The sequence below is a fragment of the Ptiloglossa arizonensis genome, chromosome 3, assembly GCF_051014685.1.
Source record: "Ptiloglossa arizonensis isolate GNS036 chromosome 3, iyPtiAriz1_principal, whole genome shotgun sequence".
Taxonomy (NCBI): Eukaryota; Metazoa; Arthropoda; class Insecta; order Hymenoptera; family Colletidae; genus Ptiloglossa; species Ptiloglossa arizonensis.
The window spans coordinates 16,517,322-16,540,532 of record NC_135050.1 but is presented as its reverse complement, the minus strand read 5'-3'; the positions used below and the strand labels follow the sequence as shown (position 1 = coordinate 16,540,532).

At 34.9% G+C, this 23,211-nt stretch overlaps 2 protein-coding genes across 7 annotated transcripts; one reads left to right on the top strand and one right to left on the bottom strand.

Annotated features, from left to right (window-relative positions):
- Nucleotides 1–1,168: 1,168 nt before the first annotated feature.
- Sos (Son of sevenless) lies at nucleotides 1,169–9,733 on the top strand. Of its 3 annotated transcripts, none has more exons than XM_076307163.1 (20): nucleotides 1,169–1,706; nucleotides 2,658–2,921; nucleotides 3,008–3,091; nucleotides 3,307–3,387; nucleotides 3,516–3,665; nucleotides 3,740–3,948; nucleotides 4,028–4,211; nucleotides 4,297–4,543; nucleotides 4,616–4,840; nucleotides 4,917–5,280; nucleotides 5,369–5,561; nucleotides 5,644–5,880; nucleotides 5,956–6,111; nucleotides 6,239–6,421; nucleotides 6,499–6,616; nucleotides 6,699–6,988; nucleotides 7,067–7,292; nucleotides 7,460–7,767; nucleotides 7,854–8,106; nucleotides 8,185–9,733. In XM_076307163.1, exons 1-20 carry the CDS (start codon nucleotides 1,599–1,601, stop codon nucleotides 8,274–8,276), a joined length of 3,972 nt encoding a protein of 1,323 aa, XP_076163278.1. In that variant the 5' UTR covers nucleotides 1,169–1,598; the 3' UTR covers nucleotides 8,277–9,733. The 3 variants fall into 3 exon arrangements, with proteins under 3 accessions (XP_076163278.1, XP_076163277.1, XP_076163279.1); XM_076307162.1 differs by having other exon boundaries at nucleotides 1,171–1,706; nucleotides 7,442–7,767; XM_076307164.1 differs by lacking the exons at nucleotides 1,169–1,706; nucleotides 2,658–2,921 and having other exon boundaries at nucleotides 3,021–3,091; nucleotides 3,311–3,387; nucleotides 7,442–7,767.
- Nucleotides 9,734–10,283: 550 nt separating this feature from the next.
- LOC143145031 (anoctamin-4) lies at nucleotides 10,284–23,106 on the bottom strand. 4 transcript variants are annotated; one of them, XM_076308019.1, is made up of 15 exons: nucleotides 22,746–23,106; nucleotides 21,990–22,648; nucleotides 19,536–19,863; nucleotides 17,699–17,846; nucleotides 16,245–16,527; nucleotides 15,981–16,135; nucleotides 15,336–15,581; nucleotides 14,377–14,576; nucleotides 14,074–14,211; nucleotides 13,774–13,991; nucleotides 13,352–13,660; nucleotides 12,838–13,147; nucleotides 12,145–12,350; nucleotides 11,568–11,858; nucleotides 10,284–11,291 (listed from the first exon to the last, which is right to left on the bottom strand). In XM_076308019.1, the coding sequence occupies exons 2-15, from the start codon at nucleotides 22,044–22,046 to the stop codon at nucleotides 10,980–10,982; spliced, it is 3,201 nt and encodes a 1,066-aa protein (XP_076164134.1). In that variant the 5' UTR covers nucleotides 22,047–22,648; nucleotides 22,746–23,106; the 3' UTR covers nucleotides 10,284–10,979. The 4 variants fall into 4 exon arrangements, with proteins under 4 accessions (XP_076164134.1, XP_076164135.1, XP_076164132.1 ...); XM_076308020.1 differs by having other exon boundaries at nucleotides 21,301–23,106; XM_076308017.1 differs by having other exon boundaries at nucleotides 21,990–23,106.
- Nucleotides 23,107–23,211: the final 105 nt, after the last annotated feature.

The window sequence follows — 23,211 nt, the reverse complement described above, 5'->3', positions numbered from 1 at the left end:
GTTGAATATCATAGAATTTTTTTAATTCAATGATTCTATACCACGAACTAATTTATCCTTAACGTCTAAAGTACTTTAATTATTTCTTCATTTACGTAAGAAAGCGATTTAATCTATTAAAACGTGAATATAGTCCTTGTGTCGACATCTACACTCGTCTAACTGTAAGCTATTTAAATTCAAATTTAAATCCATTTCATTAAACATGTCTTTTTTAAGAAAAATGACAATATTACCTTCTTTGTTATCAACTCTATCAAATTTAACTATATTGTATGAAGATTTTTTTCAAATTTATAAATATATGTATACTAAAATAAAATTTTTATATTATCGTAGAAGGTTATATGAATTATTATATGTGTACAATTGCGCCAATTGTATTGTGCGTATAGTACAAATGGCGCAATCTGTGGCTACTCGCCCAAGTTTGTCGAGGAATAATTCCAATATTCGCCGCTAGGTGTCAACACAAGGACTATTATAATAATGACTTCGTAACATACGTAATCGTTAATAACAATCGTGCTTTGAAATAAAAATTCATTGCAAATGTCAGCCTTCGCAGATTTCTTATTTAACGAAATGATTAACAATCGTCAACAATTGAAATAATTATTAGCAATATTTTCGTGTATATAATGGCTTTAAATGTCACTTTGGTGAAATATTCTTTGTTTGTGAAGGAACTTTTCGGTGAAATCGAACACACATTGTTAAACACCTATTATCGATTATCGATTCACTTTTGCAATTGAACATGATTTTCTGCCTAAAAAACTAATTTATTAAATTTTGACTCTTTTAAGTGAAAAACGTAATTTCTATGCCTATCCTGTAAATTATAAGGATTAAACAACTGTTAAATCAATGTATCTAATAAACTATGTACACAAACCTATTCGAATTTATTGAATACATATTTAATAAATAATAATCAGGTTGTTGATAACCTATTATAAAGTTAAAATAACACCATCTAGCGTTTCTTCCGCGCGACAACTGCACGTTTGCAAAGCAGAAGGGGATGCATTTGGCGTGACGTATTCTCCTCGAACGGCAAGATTTAAGGGACACGTGTACACACACTTTTCGCCAACGAACGTTAAACAAACTTTAAAAATTTCTCGAATGAGTTGATCGATAGTGTGCCACGAGATATCTCGAAACTCGCGATTATCTCGCCGCGATGGTACTATCGCAGTTATCGATCGATTCGAGTCGCGCAATGGTATCCTTTGATAGTAGTGGTGCTCGCACTGGGTTCTGACAAAAATTCGAGTAAAAGGGCGTGTAAAATGCACAAACGGCATAACTCGGGGACTCTCGGGTTGGCCTCGGAAATGCTTCCAAGAATAATAAGTGTTAGAGGCGCTAGGATACCGAGGGAATACAACCGAGTGGCTTAGCCGTCGCATTACATACAGAGATGTCTGCACCCTAAGAAACGGACTGACGGACAGACAGACGTCTCTGTCAAGTTTTTGTGATTCCCGACGAAATGGTCATTGTAAATATCGGGAACTCTCCAGAGCGTGTTCTGTAGCTAGTACGCGTTATTCTGTCGGGTGCGTGATACCTTGTACCAGTGCATTGAGATGTTTTCGTCGGCGGCGTCAGTGGTGGGCGAGCCGTCAGGCTACGACTTTCAGAAAGAAGAGAACGCCGCCAAGTGGAAGGGAGTGTTTGTCAACTCCCTGCGCAAGGTATCTTCTTCTTCGAGTAATTCCTTCTTGGCGAATTTCCATGAGATCCCATTTTACCGAGTATCCCCCGATGCCATCGATCTGGGTTTTCACCCATATATCGTACATTGTCATTGTCGCACGATACGCGTGCAGCGATCTCGTATGTGCCCTTTCAAGAACCACAAAATTTATTGTATCACGAAACCAATTTAAGAATAAACGTCGTCACGATTTCACAAGATCCTTTTAATCAGTACATAGAACATGACGGCACTCGATGGAACATCATGTTAATAATATGACAAATATTTGGAAAATTAATGATAATATGGTGCCCTCTTAAAGAACTATCTTAGCTACTTTCTTAAAAGCATTGTACCCGCGTCGAAAGATACTACACTCCTGTATAGCACTCCTAATTGTTTACTTTTCATTTAAGAGATTTGTGTATGAGTAATTTAATTCTTTATTCAAACAAAGCATACCTATTTGGATCGTTAACTAAGTACAGAATACTTTAAACACACACTCTGATAAGTCTCCTTCTGAATTATTTCTTTGTATTTTATGAAACAAATAAATATTTGATTAAGTATTGCAATATTTCTTAATAAAATATTATAAGTGATTGAAATGATAAAATATTTTTAATTACTTTGGTTATTTGCATATTATCTTTTAAAATAACATTTAGTTTTGTACAAGGAAAACTCTGTAAAATGAGTATTTATTCGAAATAAAACTTTTGGTCGTGAAAGATGCTATCTACAAGAAGATTTTCTTATATAACAAAATGTTATGGAACAATATTGTTTATCTATTATTGCAAGACAATGATATTTACTTTCTATAATACCTTTTCAAACAAGACATTACGATTCTAATCCATAAATAGAATATTCAATTTATACGAACATCTTTCTTCCTGATAATACTTATTATAATTTAATTGACATTAATATGAAATAGGTTTTGGAACAAGTACATCCTAGTCTTGAAGCACGACAAGATGCCTTAGACTATGTTGAGAGTTTGATCCTGAGGCTGTTAGGTATGCTTTGTGGTCATCCTCCTCCGCATACACCTCAAGATGTGGAAGAAAGAGTAAGGCGCATGTTTCCTACTCCCATCGATAGATGGGCACTTCGAGATGCAAGGGATGCCTTGGAAAAAGGAAAAAAGAAATCACCACTAGTTCTTCCAGTTGACAAAATTCATCAACTACTACAAAAAGTAATTATACCAAATTAATTCTATTGTATCCATGGTTTTATGTATTCATCGACAGATATTATAATTTTATATTATTGTATTAACAGGAAGTATTACAACAGAAAATTGATTTACAAGTTAGTCTTTTTGTGGTAGGAGTCTTGGAATATATTTCTGCAGATATTTTGAAGGTTGGTAAAAGATACTATTGATTAATGTCAACATTTTTTAATAGTAATTATTATCTAAAGAAAAAGTATATAAGAAAAGTACATATGAGTGAATGTGCTACAGTTAAAAAATTAAGAAACTTCAAGTAGTTTTCTAAAATTTTATTACAAAATATTATTTTGTGCTATTTATTTCTACTAACTCCTAAAAATGTTTAAGGTTATTTTCTTTTCAGCTAGCTGGAAACTATGTCAAGAACATACGCCATGTGGAAATATCTTGCGAAGACATAAGAGTTGCGATGTGTGCAGATATGGTAACATTATTTTTAGAAATCTTGTAATTATGTCTTTTTAACAATTAAGGTCTTAAAATCTTTTGATTCTATATTTAAGTTATAATACGTAAATTAAAGTTAATTTTTAATTAGTAATTTATCAACAGGTATTAATGGACTTATTTTATCAAGATGATTATGCAGAGGGTCCACAAAGTGGTTTAGGTGCAGTCGTTTCTCAGACTTATGAAGAATCTGTCCGAGATCTCATACATGATGAACGCCATTATTTGCGCGATCTTCATATGATCATTAAGGTAAAGAAATTTATAAAATTGATGAAGTGTATTATTAATTCCAAAAAGGTAAATTTATTTTCTAATTCAAATAGGTATTTCGAGAAGAAATTGCAAAGTTAGCGCAAGATAGAACTGAACTTGAAACACTCTTCAGTAATATAATGGATATTTATGAAGTTACTGTAACATTACTTGGTAGTTTAGAAGACATAATGGAAATTACTGAAGAAAAACAAACGCCTACAGTTGGCTCCTGTTTTGAAGAGCTTGCAGAAGCAGCAGAATTTGACGTTTATACAAAGTATGCATGAAACTATTAAATAATTGTATGTATATTCATGTTTTTACTAAAATGTAAGTTATTACAATCATAACATTAGGTACGCAAAAGACATTAATGGTCCATCTAGTCGAGAAGTTTTAACAAATTTATTGTCGAGACCTGAAGCTAGTGCTGCATTACGAGCAGCAGGACATGGATTTAAAGAAGCTGTCAAATATTATTTGCCAAAACTTTTATTACAACCAATATGGCACTGTTTTTTGTATTTTGACTATATAAAGGTATTTTTTTAATAATTTTATTCGTATGTATTATTTTAATCAGTCAATGTGCATCAGTTCTATAGTTCAATGACACTTTCCACAGGTATTACACAAACGTACACCAAATATAGAAGATGGTGAAACTTTGGAACAAGTACAAGGTCTTCTAAGACCATTACAGATGGAACTGTTACAATCTATGGCGAGTCTTCCAAAAAAAGATACAGGCCTGCGAATGCAAAGTAGAGCAAGAAGGCAAGCAGCATTAGAAAAAACTAGTGAATTACAAAAAACTGTTGATGGATGGGATCAACGAGATGTTGGACAATGTTGCAATGAATTTATACGTGGTATGAAAAGAGAATGTTTCTTAATATTTATTTTTTCGCATAAATTATTATTATATTTTTTATTATGTACAGAGGATATGTTAGGAAAAGTAAGTAATGGAAGGCGATTAACAGAGCGAAAGGCTCTTCTTTTTGACGGTTTATTAGTCCTTTGTAAACCCAGTGGTGGCAAAAGAGTTAGTGTTACTGTGGCAGCAGTTGGTGTGGTGGGTCATCCACCTCACCAAGGTGAACTGCGTTTAAAGGAAAGATTTTTTATTAGAAAAGTTGACATTATTGATAGGGAGGATACCGAGGGTAAGCTTAAAAGAAACTGTGACCTTAAAATTAGAAAGATTTAGTTATAAATAAATATACGTAATTATTTTTCCAGAATTAAAAAATGCCTTTGAAATTGCACCAAGGGACCACCCTAATGTTATTCTTGTTGCCAAATCCGTCGAAGATAAAAATAGCTGGATGGCGGATCTTGTAATGTTGAATACAAAGAGTATGTTAGAAAGAACTTTGGACAGTATACTTTTGGACGAAGAAAGAAAGCATCCTTTAAGATTACCTCCGCCACATTTATATAAATTTACCGAACAAGATGGCCCAGAAAATATTGTTTTAGAGGCCAGAGAAAACGGAGGTGTTCCATTAATTAAGGGTGCAACTTTGATTAAATTGGTAGAAAGATTAACTTATCATATATATGCTGACCCAGCTTTTGTACGAACATTCCTTACTACTTATAGGTACACGAATTCATGTACTAGACATTTGTCTATTTAAAAGTGAGTTTTGATGATATTTTTAAACACTTGGTTATATTTTGTTTTTTAGGAGTTTTTGCTCACCTCAGGAACTATTGACTTTGTTAATCGAAAGATTTGACATACCAGATCCATCATTAGTTTATGGTGACGAGGAAAAACCTTCTGGTTGTAAAACAACTGCAAGAGAGGATTGGAAGAGATATAGAAAAGAGTTTTGTCAACCTGTGCAGTTTAGAGTTTTAAATGTTTTAAGACATTGGGTTCGTAATATTTTAATATTTTTAATTTTAAATATTTTAACTCTAAACTTTTTAATATTTATTTACGTCTTATTCGGATTAGGTCGATCACCATTTTTATGATTTTGAACGTGATAGGAATCTTTTGGAAAGGTTACAATTATTTCTAGACACAGTAAGCGGAAAATCAATGAGAAAATGGGTGGATTCAGTAATAAAAATTGTACAGAGAAAATGTGAACCCTCGGAACAACGACCCATAACTTTTAGCTTCGAAAGATCTCCACCACCTATTGAGTGGCACTTAAAAGTTCCTGAAGAAGAATGGGGAATATTAACGGTGAGATTTATAAGCGCAATTAATATTGCTTGCGTTACGAAGATAATTAAATATATAATTTTCAACAAATTGTAGTTACATCCAATTGAATTAGCAAGACAGTTAACTCTCTTAGAGTTTGAACTGAACAGAACTGTAAAACCTTCAGAATTGGTAGGGTCAGTATGGACTAAGAAAGATAAAGAAAAGACATCTCCAAACTTACTAAAAATGATAAAGCACACGACAAACGTAAGTTATATTCCAAGTTTTATCATAAACACGTATTAAATATTACTAATATTTTATATAGTCAAATGTATTAAATTTTAATATAGTTTATCAAACAAAAAACAATTATTATTTTTTTATTACACAGTTTACTCGGTGGCTTGAAAAAACAATAGTGGAAGCTGAAAATCTAGAAGAACGAGTAGCGATTGTGTCGCGTGCAATCGAAATTATGATGGTGTTTCAAGATCTTAATAACTTTAATGGTGTACTAGCAATTGTTAGCGCTATGGGATCTGCATCTGTATTTAGGTTAAAATTTACTTTTCAAGTACGTTTCTTTAAAATTATTTCATACATTTTAATCGATTGTAACAAAGTAAATTACACATTTTTATACAATTGTAGCAAATACCGGCACGATTGGATAAAGCCCTTGAAGAAGCCCGAGAACTGAATAATGGTCACTTTCGAAAATATCAAGAAAAATTACGATCTATAAATCCACCTTGTGTACCATTCTTTGGTAAGTAATGAAAAACGAAGTGTTATCTGACAGTTAAAATTCTACCGGCAACATAACTATTTCTGATATTTTCGTTTTCTAGGTATGTACCTGACCAATATTCTGCACATTGAAGAAGGGAATCCGGATTATTTGCCAGGGAGTCCAGAACTTATAAATTTTAGCAAGCGGCGGAAAGTAGCAGAAATAACCGGTGAAATTCAACAGTATCAAAATCAACCCTATTGTCTTTCAGTGGAGTCTAGGATAAGACATTTCGTTGAAAACTTGTCACCTTTTGATCCCAATATGAAAGATGCAGATATAAGCAATTATTTGTACAATAAAAGCTTAGAAGTAGAACCGAGGGGGTGTAGGCAACCACCTAGAGTCGTAAGTGCTATCTGAATTATAAAAAGCGTTGTCATTATAATCATATTATTTATTATTTGCTGTTGTTCATCCTTACAGCCCCGTAAATGGCCAGACCTGAACTTAAAATCACCGGGCATTAAAGCTAGAAGTTTAAGTGGCAAGTTACCAGCCCCATTGCAAGCCGTAGCTTCCAGTGTAAGGTTACACGACCCTCCACCGGAGGCACCACCGCAAGAACTACCAGAAACTCCTCCGCACGCTTCACACATTACAGTTTCTCACGTTGGGGACCATAGTGTCTTTGCACCTGTTTTATTGGGAGGTTGGTGTTCAACAATGTTAAATATAATATAGAAATAGTAGGCCGCTTTTCTAAATCTCTTACTTTTATGGACAAACGAATAGAGAAGTTATATTTCGTTGCAGAATGTGCTTGCATAGGGTAGTAGATGCACTTTACTGTTAATACAGGTACAGGTCCACCTCCAGGTTCACCAGGTCCTCTTAGCATGTCAGGACTTTCGATCAGTTCACCGGGTAGCAGTCCGCAATTGGGATCTCCTGGTCACATGCCTATTCCACATTATCAGCCGCAAAATAGTCACTTCGGCTTTAATTCCTGTACGATCGGTGTAATGGGAGCTCTGACTGGTATGCTATCATCTGGTGGAAGCCCTGGTGCCGCGATGCCACCTCCGCCATCTCCCAGCCATGTGCCTCTCAGTCAACCTCCGCCACCTTTGCCACCTAGATCTCATAGAAAACGGGAGAGTTCCATAAGCGAGTCACCGCAACAGGTGAGTTATACGTATAATTTATCTTTGCACGATAGAATTTTAATATTACGTTATTTGTGAAATACTATTTATAATTGGATGCGTAGGCAAGACAAGCTCCAAACGCGCCAATACTTCCTCCAAGGGATGGTACGTCTCCGCCACCATTACCGCCACGAAGAGACTTGCCTCCAGTAACGTTACCGCCTCGGCTTCCTACATTGAATCCAAGTAGCTCGTCACTGCTTGCAAGGCGGAATTCTGCGTTGGAAAGCACGTGTTCGAGCACCGTTCATCCACGGAGACACATGTCTTTCAATGGGCCCAGTCCTACGAAACTTCCACCTACGCAACCTAATGGTAAATATTTCAATGCAGTTAATCCAAATAATATTGCTGTATTTTTGTCCTCTATTTTCATTATGTATTATATTTCAGGATCGGTAACGCCGCGATTACCACCAAAACCATTACCGGGACGTCCACCAACCACCATGTTTAATTTCAATGCTCCTCCTGGACCTAGTTAAGTGTTACATCTTCCTACCTCTTACCTAAATTAAAACACATCTTTTGGAAATCGAGATTTAGTCCACTCAGGAGGATTAGTCGAGTCGGATGCTATACCTGTCCGATACGACTGTCGATGTAAATTTGCGTTACTGTATTATTCTTTTTCACAGGAGAAACTTTTTTCCTGAGCAGATTTTTTTAAGCTATCTATTAATATATTTACTGTGATCTTTTAGCCGGCATGTCAAATACGCATAATCAGTAAATATATTAATATAGAACATTTATTGAAAACGTTCTTGAGGCACGGCCTGTATGTGATGAGATGCTGTTACATTCCTTTTTACAATTTGTCTTTTAATACGTGTGACTCTATTTTTATTGAAAATTTATTTTTCGAAAGAATATAGAATGTTTTAATGCATATAGTATATTTTTAGACATTTTTTTATGAAGCGAATATATAATAGACATAAGGCCTTACATCCCATGCAACTAAACAACTCATTTGAAACTATTTATTATAAAAGATATCTAAAGAAAGAAGCTTGTACAGAATGCTTAAAAAGCAACACGTTAACATCTATTGTTCAAATCTATAAAATATTTTTATAAATTAACACGATGAAGATTTGTTTTATAATTTTACATACTTGAGTTTCCTATGTCACGGCATGATGTAAAATAATTTGACTACATTTACAAGTAAACTGCAAAAAAGTACTTGTCTAATTAATTTTAATTAATACATTGTTGATAAAAATCTTAAGTTGTGAAAAATAATAATTTCATGACACTTTACATTGCAAGATTTCCTAAAATTATCAACACCATTTTAATCGAAAAGCAATAATATTACTTACGAGAGTGTGTGTTATAACAGGACGGACTATTGAAAATTATTTGTAGATAAATTAGAGAAAACGATAGAAACATACACGAAGTTCTTCCTCATTTTTGAAGTCGCACATGATTGAAGTTACTGTTTTATGATTTGTTTTTTAACATATATAAGAGTTTATTTTTAGAGACGATATAGGGCGTTTTATAGTAGGATAAAAATAATAGATTAGGAATGTAGAATACATTTCATCGCAGTTATTTGCCGAATTACGGATATGAACTTTGGCGTCCACGAGGTCCGAAGAGATCTGACTGAATGGACTATGTATCGATTTCGGTCATCTGAACGGTCTCCTTTTCTTTGAAATCCCTGTCTATCCCTCAACACAACTGTGATACACTTTTAGATTTTAAAAGGAAGCAGACGCAAGAAAGTGCAGTATGGAATGAATCATAGGCCAATATACATATAGAATTATACATATAAATTGAATCAATAGCAAAGAAGTAAATATGTACATGTATATTATTATAAATATATTCTATAGTAATTATTGTAATAATGTCAAGCGTAAGACGGAAAATGAAATATTGAAATTATGTACAATAAAGAGTATATTGTGTAAATTTAGAAAAATTCTTTACCATTTCCATGTATTGGAATTTTTGTAGCGAAAAAAGGAAACAAAAACCTATAAAGTATATTTTCAATACTTGAACAATAACAATTTCGATAACTCTGTCATTTCACTTTCTTAACACAATATCTCTGACTATTTTACGCAATACATATATTTACAAAACATATTAATCGTTTATAAATTTGATAACATTCACGCTATTGGCAAGACATGAAATGACAATACAATGTTTCTAAAATTATACTTCACGCTTCTTAATATAATGCAAAAGTAGATTAATCATTTTTATGTATTTATCACATTGTTTGTACTTGAGAACTTTTTGTTTCTCTATACATGTTTTTTTTTTTAATTATAATATCTAAATGCTTAACGTTATGATTATTTTTATAAACTAGTATATGTTTATATACTAGTTGTATAAATTACAACTATAAACTAGTAATTGTAACTTCTGAATCATATTACTAAAGTGAAACAAATTTTACATAATTATTTGTATATATAAGTATCTTTTCTGGTACAACATGTATTTTTACATAGAAAAATCTTTAACAATAGAAAATTAATAATTATAATTTTTTGTTTAAAATGCAAAGTTTAAATTTGTTCGTATTTCATTCAATATGTAAAGTTAATGAGATCCAAAAATTAGGAACAGCAAACTTCACTACTTTATCAATCAACACTATTTACACTCACATTATTAACACCTCTATCTAAAACCTATTTACATAAAATGTTACTTAAGAAAATAAATTATAGGCTTTAAGCGATATAAAAGAAGTTTAGTATAAGATAATACTGGTACCGTTTGTGTCACGATTTCACGAATCACTCACACGTTACTGTTCCAATATTTAAAATTATTAACACTTTTCTAGTTCATCAAGTATCAAAGGTATTAACTACTTAAATCAAATATAAAATACGTTTGGCATTTATCACCTCATTATAAATTACCTTAATTCAATCGTGTCTTATTCAAATACGTATTGTGTTATAAGTAATACGCGCTTCTAAAATATCACAATTATTGTACCATTCGCTCGCACAACGTATTTAAAATTTGTATTTGATATTTCAATACTCACATAACACTTTCCTTGAGTACAGAGTACGTAATGGTACACTTAAGATGTTTCATGAATGATTAAAGTATTTCGAAAATGTTAAGTACACGTGACGTGGGATAAACATTATTGTTAAATTTCAAGTTGTTCGATTACATATAAATTACGTAACCTCCCATACGGTTGAACCATCGCTGTTTCGGTTGGTTCTTGAACCTACATCGATATGGGCATCCAAACCATCACTTAATTTACTGAAACGTCTCGCCCAACTACCTCTGCCACCTGCTCCAGTTCTACCAATGCTTCCTGCTTCTCTGAGCATCGACAAAATATCATCTTCGTCCTCTTTTCCCTTTAAACCTTTCTCGTACTTGGCTTCCTGAGCGAGTAATCGTTCACGTTGCAGTTGAGTTGCCAGAGAACGAGGCTCCGCTGGTATCACGTAACTCATTATTCCAGTCAGAGCGAAAACCTAATTATTGACAAGAGTTTAATAACATTAATTTTAACTCAAATTTCAATTATGTTTTCTTTTTCATTGGAGGTTAATTATTTTCTTGTACATGGAGAAAAGTAGTGGTGTTTAAAGTAACTTTAGAGCTACGTCATAAATACTCAATGCTGTTTGTGTTGAGTACGAGATGAGATCTAACTTTATATACTGTGTACTAAAATGAACAAAAATAGAAAGTGATAAATGCATTTCAAGTGGAACCTTGTTAAAAGCTTAAAAAAGTCCGAAACTCACGATGTGTTCGAAAACAACAACAAAGGCTAAACGCGCAGCGAAGACATGCCAATATTGTGGGCTGAGTCCGTATGGATCAGTCGGATGCTCCGGTCCGTTTCTATATCCTCTGTACTGACATGTTTCCGGATGCTTTTTATCCATTTCGCTCTTTATGTCATCTTGATAATCCGATGTGTTGAATTCTGATAGAGAACTGTCGATGTAACCGACCAGATCATTCGTCGGTGAATAAACGATAGCGTAGACACTTCGTGGAATAAAATCCGACGTGTAAGCAATGACAAATGCCTGTGCAGAGTATTATTTGTAACATTATCATATTCGATACAATTAACATCAATTATTACATCGATGCAAACTTTCCTAGGATCGTGAATCTTTGCGTATAGAATTCTACAGTGTTGTTGCTCAATACGCGAAGAGTGTCGCAATGATACGTGTCCAAAAACAAGAAAAAGAATACCAGATTGCAAAAAATGTCCATAATTATGACCATGTTTTCAAGTTACAACCTCTCTCGTGTTCTAATAATACCGTCGACTCATTGCACATTTAAGGCTTCATTATTACGTACATTTGATACTACCGCGACGTAAGTTACTCCCCGAAGTATACCGTACCAGGCACCAATATCTTCCACCCTCTCCGCTAATGGTCTCCTTGCCTCTTTCACCATTTTATAAGCATCCAAACGTATCTCCGCTATGTTATTTAACAACGCGAACAGCGGCGCTAATGGAAACGCAGCGACGAACAACGTCACAAATCCATATTGCAATACTGTGTACAAGAAAGCGAGATTTAATCGATATTTGATGTTTCGGATTATACGCAATATAGGGCGACCCGTGTTAATCTATAAATTAATTCATCTTGGAAAGTAGGTTAAATTAAAGGAAAAAATTAAACGTTTAGGTTTTGATGAAGTTTGAGAAACTCATTGGAATATCGCGGAAAAAAAGTTGGTAGTTGCAAGTGCCAAAAAGGTTTCACGTTCAATTGACATTTAATATATATATATTTCACTTATTAATGATTGAAAATAATAATATTTAAAGTAATAGTAATGGTTCCATTATTATTATGCTTATTTATTAATGAACGAAGAAAATATATATTAAATGTTAGATGAGCTTAAAATTTTCTTGATACACGCAACCGCCAACTTCTTCGAATGACATATTTTAGAAACATTGTTCAAGCAATTATAACTTATAGATCGAAACAAGTCATCCTGTACAAAGGACGGAGAGATATCTCGGCGTACTCATTTCTAGGTACTCGTCGAACAGAGCAAGTCTGCCAGGATCTTGCAACTGGTAATCCTTTTCCCAGCAAGTGTACGGTCTGGTTTGATCCTTCGTGGCGGCGACGTGATTCCTTTTACGCCACCAGTTCCACAATTTCGGTGAAAGTATTTCCACGAAATTATTGAAGCACTGTTTGCCCACCATTATAATAGCGAGCTGTATGCAAACCTCCGATAGGCAACCTGCAGGATCGCACACGTCCGTTTTTATGCGAACAAACTCTGAGGATCTTGAATCAGCATCTCCCGGATGAACGAAGAATCTCCCCTGTAAATCAATTCCATCGATAATTTCAAATAATTCTAAATAATGTTGAATCGTTTCAAACGGTTGAAGTAACCTTGAGCGATGTTACGTATAAATAAATGATCTCGAGTAAGTAATCTCGATAGTATTGTGTAAAAGCGAGTAATCGTACATAATTTGTTTCAGGATACTTGTTCACGTAATCTGCAGCGCTTTATTACAAACCTTAAAGAAGGCAATGTAAATCAGGGACGAATAAAAGTTAACGAACTCGAAGAGAAATATCTTGAAGGTGAAACTGGACTCGTATTCGGTTTGAGTTCTCGGATTCTCCATGTTAACCATCCACCGCGCTAGCCGATGATACACTCGCGTGAGTACCATGATGATCACCAAGTTCACAAGAGCGGCGGTCACGGATGTGAAAATCTTCGCGTGTTTCTTTAAGAATGGACCGCCACCAGCGTAAAACACGGCTACCAGCGATATGCGATAAATAATGGTTCCCAGTACAGCGGCCAGAACTACGCATATCTAAAAGCAAGTATTATCTGTATTCGAATCAACGACGTAGTTTGTCGTATTTGCTACTTGTAATCGAGTAAATGCTATTCGTGGTCATCGAGATGATAGAATCTGTTAATTACCATGAAAAATACTATGGAACCCGTGGCACAGAGACGCAACGCTTTCGACCAGACTGGTAAATAAGGTTCTCTGTCTCTGGTCACAGGATTTATACGAAACGTTTTTACCGTAGTCTCAAACTCTGGTCTAGGCTCTTCGTCGCTTTCAACGTTTTGAAGATCCCACTCCCATATTATCACAGCCTGTCGTCGTTTCCATAGTTCAAGGAACGTTGTAGCTATACGAAACAAAATCGATATCGGTCTTATTAAGAGTGCATGTATATTCGTAAGCTAAGTTACATATTTCGCACACTTTACCCCAAAATGACATAAATGTAGCGAAGAAGACGGTGGCAGGATTGTCGAATAAATACGTAAGTTTCGAAAAAATGCAAGACTCTCCCAGTCTTTGGTAGCTACATGCTTTGTCGCAGAGAGGGCATAACGTGATATTTCCTAAAAGCATAATTCGATGAACTTGATGTTACATCGATCTAGATGTAAGATCTAGATAAGAGTTTTAGTTAGATATTTCTACGGAAGTAATGATACATTACTCAAAAGAATAATTTAATAAAATTGAGGTCTATTGAATATAAAAACTGTCTGGAAGAAAATTACCCGCTACATTGTAATCGCATATTTCTCTGCTGGGTACGTTGTCAGATCCATCCAGGCTGCCGACGCCATACATGAAGCATAAAAGCCCGACAATCGCTGGTGGATACAAGCATTTTGTGTAAAACCCCAGCCATGCGAAATAAAGTGCGACTTTCTCTCCGAAATATCGTCTAATTAACCAAAGTGGTTGTTTTTTATACCTAAGAGTACAGTACTAAATTTTCATCTTACGTATTCACATTGAACAATCGATACAATGATTTCTACAATAACACTGTCCGACAAATTGAAACTTTTTGTGCCTTTCAATAACCAGTGGGTGATCCTTGTAGAGTCACACTCTTCAAACAAGAATCCGGAAACCTAATTACTGTATCACTCCCAATTTACGAAGAACACGAATTTTTGTAAAAACCCAAAATTTTCGACAGGAATGAGGTATTACGTGAAAAGTAAAAACGTTAGAAAGTTCTAATTGATCTTCAAAAATAGAGGAGAGTTTCTCGAATATAGTGATATATAATATCTGTATCTGTAGACATTTCTGAAGATCACCCATTGGTTATTGGAAGGCAGAAAACAAGTTTCAATTTGTCGGACAATGTAATTTAGGTTTACACAAAGGGAATAAAAGCAAAGCAGATAAAAAAAGAAAGGTACTCGAATTACTAGCAGTGAATTTATTTTGTATAAGTTTCATACATTCTTACACGTTACAAAGCTTTTCAATAGCGTAATATAAATATTCTAAATTCGCAGTCAACTTATATGAAACAAAATTCACTGCGAGTAATTCAAGTGTCTTTCTTTCTTTATCTGCTTTGCTTCTATTCCCTTTGTGTGATTCTCAAATTCAATCAGTGAAAAATACAAATAGAACTTTAGGTATAACTCGTTAAAAGTTTATAAAAAAATTCCTTCGAGGTAACATCACGGGTTAAAATTTTCCGTATATTTACCATTGCGAAGGTCTAGCCCATATTAGATACAATAGATGCCTATCGAGGATTTCTCCATTGATCACCGGTTTATTATAAGGGCCCTCGTGTAGAGGAAAGCAATCGAGGTAAGTACCATCTGCCAAAAGTCTACGAATACCAGCTTTCTCGTGAGTCTCGTCGTACCTCGCTCTTAATAATATTTGCATTACGATCAATGATCTTTGAGCGGGCGTGTAAGCTGTATCTCTGTCCTTCACTACGAATCTACGAAAGAAAACAAATTGTAAATTGATTAACGAACACAGAAATAAATTTAAAAAAACTATACCGTATACAGGGTATTTCGTTGGCTATGCCACACGCCATTATCTAAGAAACTACCGAAGATATTAATACGAACTTGTCTCGTATAGAAAAATCGCTCTAACTTGTTTTTTCTCTTATTATCGACATTGTTTGTATTTTTACATTTCACAAATCAAATGTTTCCTAGATACATTGTAATTTATCTTTATATTAATTTTCTTTCACGCTTGTTGTACACTTTGGCATTCATTCTTTTAGAACCAAATCGATAAAAATTCTCTGTTGCTTTCTCGGATCGATTAAATTCTATCTAATGTTTCGGAAACACCCTGCATACAATCTCTACGAGTAAATTACTTTTCCTCGCGATCCCCGGAATCGATGCTGTTGTAAAAGCTAGGCTCTTCGGCATATTTTTGCGTGTCCCAAGTATGAATCCTTTCTATCCACCTTATCCACCGTATCCACTTTTCCCAAAGCTTCGGTCTCTCTTTCGCGTCCTCGTTACCTTGCTAATGAAAAGAGTAGCGCGATTAATCTCTTACGTGTTTCAGCTTTTATCGTCGAGTCTTTTATGTCTTTCCTTTGTTTCAATTCGCATTAAAATTTCCATCAACCTACCCAAGCCTTGACAGAAATGGTGATGAATCTTTTGGTAGGCAGTTTCAGGTTCATCACTTCGGCATACTGAACTTTGATCTTCCACGGTATGTGTAACTTCAAGAAATAAGTCTTCCCGTCGAAAGAATTTTCTTTCGGTTCCAGCTCCAACTGCAAACCCTCTTTCAATAGATTCTGCTGGAACACTCGCCTCTGTTCTTTTCGACGGGCTTCTATTTCAGTCATCACACCGTTATTGTCCTCTTGATAAACCAACACCATGTCGATTCGTCTGCGGCAATCCCTACAAGTGGACACGATGATATCTACGGTAGTAATCTCGAAGAGTATAGGGGAGAGAATTTTCTCGAAACGAAAGAACTGCATTTTTACAAGCCCGGTTACCGAGTACTGGTTTACAGTATATAACGAACGACAGTCGCGATAATTATTACAAACCTATAGATTGTCTTTCAAGAACAGGAGTGACCATACATACGGGGAAATGGAAAAGGAAATAATCGTGATAATAACGGAGCTGAAATTGAAATCACCTAGAACAAAAATAAACCACTAATCGGGCAAACTTATTAGACGATAAAATCGCAATTCTCCGATTCCGTAGCTCCTGTGTAAAACGTCACGATGTCGATATTAATTATGTAAACTCGTTTTTATGCTTGTTCCAGCTTTTCTAGCATAGCCCATCATTACTGCCTAAAAATAAAAATGGCCTTCACGTCTTTTCATTCGCCTCGCTTGCTATACTGTGCATCTATACACGCGACCGTGGAACCGGTTAAATGTTACGTATCGTAAAGCGAGTGTGCTAACAGTTGGTTTTAGTCACTAATCATTTAGTAAGGATATCATGACATTATAAAAGTTAGGAAAAGTTTACACAGTTGGACAAAGAAAGGTTATAGATACAATTGGTCACATTTTTAATTACCAACGGTCATTGAAAATTTACCAATACTTTTTTAAAACGGTACCGTATCATTTATTCCTTCAAATGTCGCAGAGAGGATTAAAACGAATCCAATGATCAAAATAATACATTAAACGTACAATACTATCATTTGATTAGTTAATAATAGATTGTACAGACAGAAGATGCAATAATATTTCAATTGCACTACATTCTCTGCGTGCGTATATTATGTGTTTAATATACTTTTTCTATTTCGATTTCATCAGCAAGTAACGTCGCTTTTTTAATAGGAAACAGAACGTTTTGGATACTTTAATTATCGTAACTTATCGATAGTCAAAAACTGACAAATTTTATACATTACTTTTAATTTTTCTCTAAGTATTGCGGTTCCAAAATTACGAGTACCTAATGGACGAATATAATCGCTTTTTCAATAAGAAAAAAAACATTTTGGATACTTTAATTATCGTGCGTAATCGACGAATATAATCGTGAAAAGTAATCTTGAATTGTATTATACTTCAATATTATTACGTACCGAAAGTAAAGAGTTTCAGGATCTACTTCCGAATCTGAGAACGAATCCTTGTGCAACAACGCATTCCTTGGTACGTCATCTGGAATTGTCGGTGTTTCTAACAATGGAGGAGTATTGTCTGGCGTAACCGGTGCCGAAAGTTTTGGACCTGTTGGAAATAACAATCAATTAGAATTATTTCTCCTATAATTTTATCATATCTTTGAAAATGAACTTAGTAACGATTTTTTATCTACATTCTATTAGGTACGGTCACAAATATTGGCGATAAATTAGCTCTTCTTCCCCTTTTAACATAGAATCCTCAATTATTGTTACAGAACAGTGTGGATTGAAAAATACACAAATCAGACTGGATAATCGCTAATGTTTATAAAAATATTTCTTAAAAGAATGATCCGAAATGTATATTATTCACAACATCGAAATTATCCTAAAACGCACTGTTCATCCTGCTAACTGTATTTTTTCCGTGATATTCGTACGAATAATCGTTACAAAGAAAACTCCATATCACTTTTCCATCATCTCTATGTCAAACAATTTTTGTACAAACACTTCCTTGTGTGTTTCAGTAATTGAAGCGACAAGTGGGCGTATAGACTAATATAGAAATAATTGGTATTATAATGCATCGCATTCAACACTTTCGCGTGCACAATTATAGTCGAGCACCTGTTGCATAAAAATTTCTTCCAATCCTATATTGTCGGACTGGATTTATTACGTGAAAAGTTACATGCAACGTTTCTAGTGTGCATTGAAATGATGTACGTTTTAAAAATTGTATAAACAAATGTGTCCCGTTTTGAAGATTTTTGTAAGCAAAGTTACGAAAGGAAAAGTATCATTATTGCTGAACGAAAAGTTCAAATTTGTGACTTAAAAAAATGTGGACAATATCAAAAGACACGTATTAATGACAATAGTCGGGCAAGCATAGAGACTTTACAATCGTACTAAAGTTGTACACGCATTATTAATATGTACATACGGTTCGTGACACACTGATACTCGTATGCATATTGATCGTAGTTTATTGACTTAGGTCTACTTTTACAATTACCAATGACGTTGTCATGAATACGTGCCTATCATTTCGTACGTATCATTCCTATGTTTAATTAATTGATATGCCTTGCGTGTTTCTAAAAATATTCGTGAAACGACCGTAATTTGTAAAGCAACGTACATGACGAAGAAATAACAGGTATCTGAAAATGAGAATGACGATGAGAAAATGAAAGAATGTGGAAAATCCAAACTACCCGTATTGTTTTCATATTTTAAACGTTAGTACCTCGTAAAATTAGATAAAACTCTATTTGTATCTCAAAGGTTTGAGCGTGTAGAATAGTTCGTTGAAAAACAGGCTATCTTCTTCTGTGTGCTAAAAAAAAAAAAAACACTAAAAAAAAATCGGTTTCTACGAAGAAAGACTACAGTTCCGATAAAAAGCATATTTCGTTTCACCATATTTGTGAAACAAATCGCAAAAGGATTCTTTTGAACCGTTTTGTTTCGTATCGGGTTGTTTGGAAAGTCATTTCGTTTTTTTTTTTTTTTTGTGAAAATAAAACACAATTTTTTTAGAGTGTATAAACATTTGATTAAATGATGTATTCTCCATTTTGGAAAACGAAATGACTTTTCGACCAACCCAATACATATATCGATCGGAGTGAGCAGCGAGAAGGAAGAGTGGGAGAAGATAATAAAATTGCTCATAAATTAGAGGAGGGTCCTTCCGTGCAATCGATATTGTATTAATTTCTCATGGCCCTTTCCCGATACGTATGCAAAAATGAATTGCACGAACGACTCGTTTGGAACCCACCAAAAGCATCTCGGGCGGTTAAATTCGCTCCAGATGGATAAACGCTGGATCTGGATAATTTTCTATTGGTCTTCGGTGATCCAGGTTGAATGGAATTTTTGTCCGTTTCGTACAACATTTCTCTGCTATTTCCGATCACGTGCGTGCTCTTGTTCAAACCCGACGAATTTGAATCTATCGAGGATTTCGTCTTCTGTGGCGTCGAATACGCTGAAGGTATATTCGATGGTGGACTCTCGACAGTTACGTTCGTATGGGATCTGCTTGGACTGGGTTCATCGATGTGCATATTATTAACGGACAAGCTCTGTCGTCTGCTGTGACTGTTCTGAAAAATAGACGATACTTATTATTGTTCCTTATCCGGTATTACTATTCACTGTTTTGAACGCACGGTGCGGGTAAGCGGTCGTAGGAGCGTGCGACGCGGAGATATAAATATAAGCAATCAAAGTGGGGGTGAGATGAAAAGAATCAGAGAAGTAACGAATAGAAGAGGAGGGAGAAATGAATGAAGAATTTTAAGAAGAAACGTGGGAGGCAGACAAAGAGACGCGAGTGGGAAGAAAGGGTGTACGATTGAGAAAGGAACGTAGAAATAAGGAATAAACGAGAACAGAAATTGGTTAATGTCGATATTAATGAATATCGAAATAAATCGGTGTAAAGTAAATCAGGGAGGAATGAGTGTGGTACGAATGCGAGTAGATGTTGGTAATTTATTGTGAAACGTATAGGGAAACGTTTGGAACTCGTTGTAATGAGAAAAGACACAAGAAATAATTACGCTCTGTATCGAAATTACTTTAACACACGATCCGAGTAAAACTTACTTCCTTTGCGAATAAAAATAAAACATTTGCCCCCGTAAATTTGCACAATTGATCGGATCATTCGAGCAAATTGTGAAACTGTATATTTATTATTGTACAACTGTATGCGTATCGTAAAATTGTATTTTCGTGTTTTAAAATACTTAAAAAATGTATAGCATTTTGATTCGAGCATAAAATGCGCGCAAATGCCTTGTAATTATTGGACGACTTCAGTTATATTTTGTTTTTGTACCCTAGCTCATAATTACATGCATATTCTAGGCGTAGCGTGGCCTATTTAGATTTATTACTTAGATAGTTGTATCTACTAGATTCATCGATTAGATATAGCTAAACTGGGCTCAATGCAAGTTTTAAAATATTCACTGTTTCTTCTATACACATATACATATATAGATATATATAGGAAATATATATATATATATACATATACTAAAATTGGTCACATTGGAATTTCTTTATGTAAGAGATACAAAGCTGGTATATATATATATTACCATAAAGACGTAAATTAAAACAATCGTTAGCACGTCACGAAGAATCTTTATAACGTTTACATTCAAACTCAAATAGAATTTAAAACGAGGTGTAACCAATGACGCAAGGGTGCCTTTTCACATTACAATTATCCGGTAGTAAATAATCAAATGTATAATCACGGTGACTTGCTAAAATTCCCGAAAAGAAAATGTTTTCCTCGTCAAAATTATAAAGTAATAATCTACAACAGTTTATCAGACATATGTAAGTAGCAAACAATATGAAACAATTCGCAAATTAAACATATTCGAATTAGAATGACGTTGAAATTTCGATATTTACTACATCAAATCAAAAACGAGAAATAAATAACCGAATCCCGAGTCTCGGGATGAAAAAACCGGGAACACAGTATGTAATTCTACATTGGCGTTATTCAAATAATGTACCTGCGATTCATTTTCCATTTGAAGTTCACTGTTATCCATTGTGTTTAACGAGAATTGACAGACTATGCCGAGAACAATGGTCTGTGACTAGTTGGAGAAAGAGCAATAAAATATCGTCTCTTTCTTCAACGGAGAACGAAATCGGCCGAACTATTTTCACGATAGTAACTTGTACTGAACGATGCACCGTGCAACACGATAATTCTCAACGAATTACCGTCATTACTCACACGGAAACCAAGTGACTCCCTATGGAAAAACTGTATGAATATCGACGATCGGTAATTACACCAATTCGAACGGTATCGCCACTACAATTTTACACCGAACCGAAGACTCGGTAATCGTTCTATTTAAAACGATAAGTATCGGTAATAGCGAGCACGATGTTTCTCGCAGGTGGATCACTTTGTGTTTAGAAAATTGCACACAACGACACATTCGGTCGTGGGGATAATCATCTGGCTATTAATCAATCAATAACGCGTTACGGAAAACGGCAACGGTTCGTCGGAAAAGTGACATTCCGGTTTGAGCGATATTCATACGTAAACCACGCGGTAATCACAACTGATCGCTCGTCGTCGAGTAAACGAGGATCGATCACCGTTTCAGGTTGCGACCTCGAGTCGGTTGGATTCTTTCTCAATTATGAATGGAACACTGGCCGGCTGGTCTATAGTTATCACCTTCCTCGACCTGGGGAGGTTCGTACGCCCTTGGCCGATGAGGAAACGTGCTGACATGCCGGCCCAGTCTTCTCTGTTCGATCTAAAGTAAATCCATAGATCCTTTGCACGAAACGAAATGTCTTCGGTTATCAAATACGACGTCCGCTATTCGGCTTTTGGAAATATTGTCGTGTACGTTAATTCTCAAATACTTTCTTCCTTTCTTCCGTTTTTCTCTTCAGTGCATAATTATTATTCCATTATTATAAATAATTATTAATTTTTATTACATAACTACATTTTCTGATCACGTACGATTCCATTCTTCCTAATTCATAATCCCACCCGTTGTTATCGACACTTCATCGACTTAAAGAGTACGATACCGTCAGAGAGGATAATATACTCTGCGTCGGTATTATTTTAAATACGTATAAGTTCATTGCAAAAGATATTTATAAACACGACAAGGTGGCGCATGAATTGACAAGCAGATCACATTTCAGTGTTATTCCGGAAGACAGACGGCTGTGGTTCGATCTTCCGTGAAATTGTTCGTTCCTTTTCCATGCTAGATCTCTGGACGGTTTCCAGCAATTCGAACGAATCTTCTGTTCGAAGAAGTGCTTTCGCATGTGAACAAATTGCTTTGTTCTAACCGGCAATGTTACAAAACACTGCAAACGACAACAGTGATAACTTCCTTTTTGTTACAGTGAACCAAGGTTTTCTCTTTTTAACAATTTTTTCTATAAAAATTTCTAAGGACCGTACACTTCTTTCGATTTTCCATGAAGTATCCTCGATTGACAAATGATGTTCGTATTTCTCAGGTGACACCGGTCGCTTCCACCACAATACTGTGACACATACTGACCTCTTCGTGTCAGGAGGATACTGTTATATGTTTCGCGTATAACCGTGCGTGGTTATTTACGAATAGCGACTATATACGTGCCTTTGGACAAATAGTACATATATAATTGCAAGCGTAGTTCGTGTCCAGTATTCTTCTACACTTGTAGCTCTTCCATACGTAAGCGTTCTATGCAAACGAGTGTGTACACACGTAATCTCATTTGTATGTGTAACGAATTATTACGAATGTTTCTCATGAGTATTTGTAATACCGATGTATCATGTTACCGCACTTATACCAAAGTCTTAAAAGTAACAGTTTTTCGTTAATACACACAATTCATGATTTCCTGTTCCTGCACGGATACACGTTTACACACAC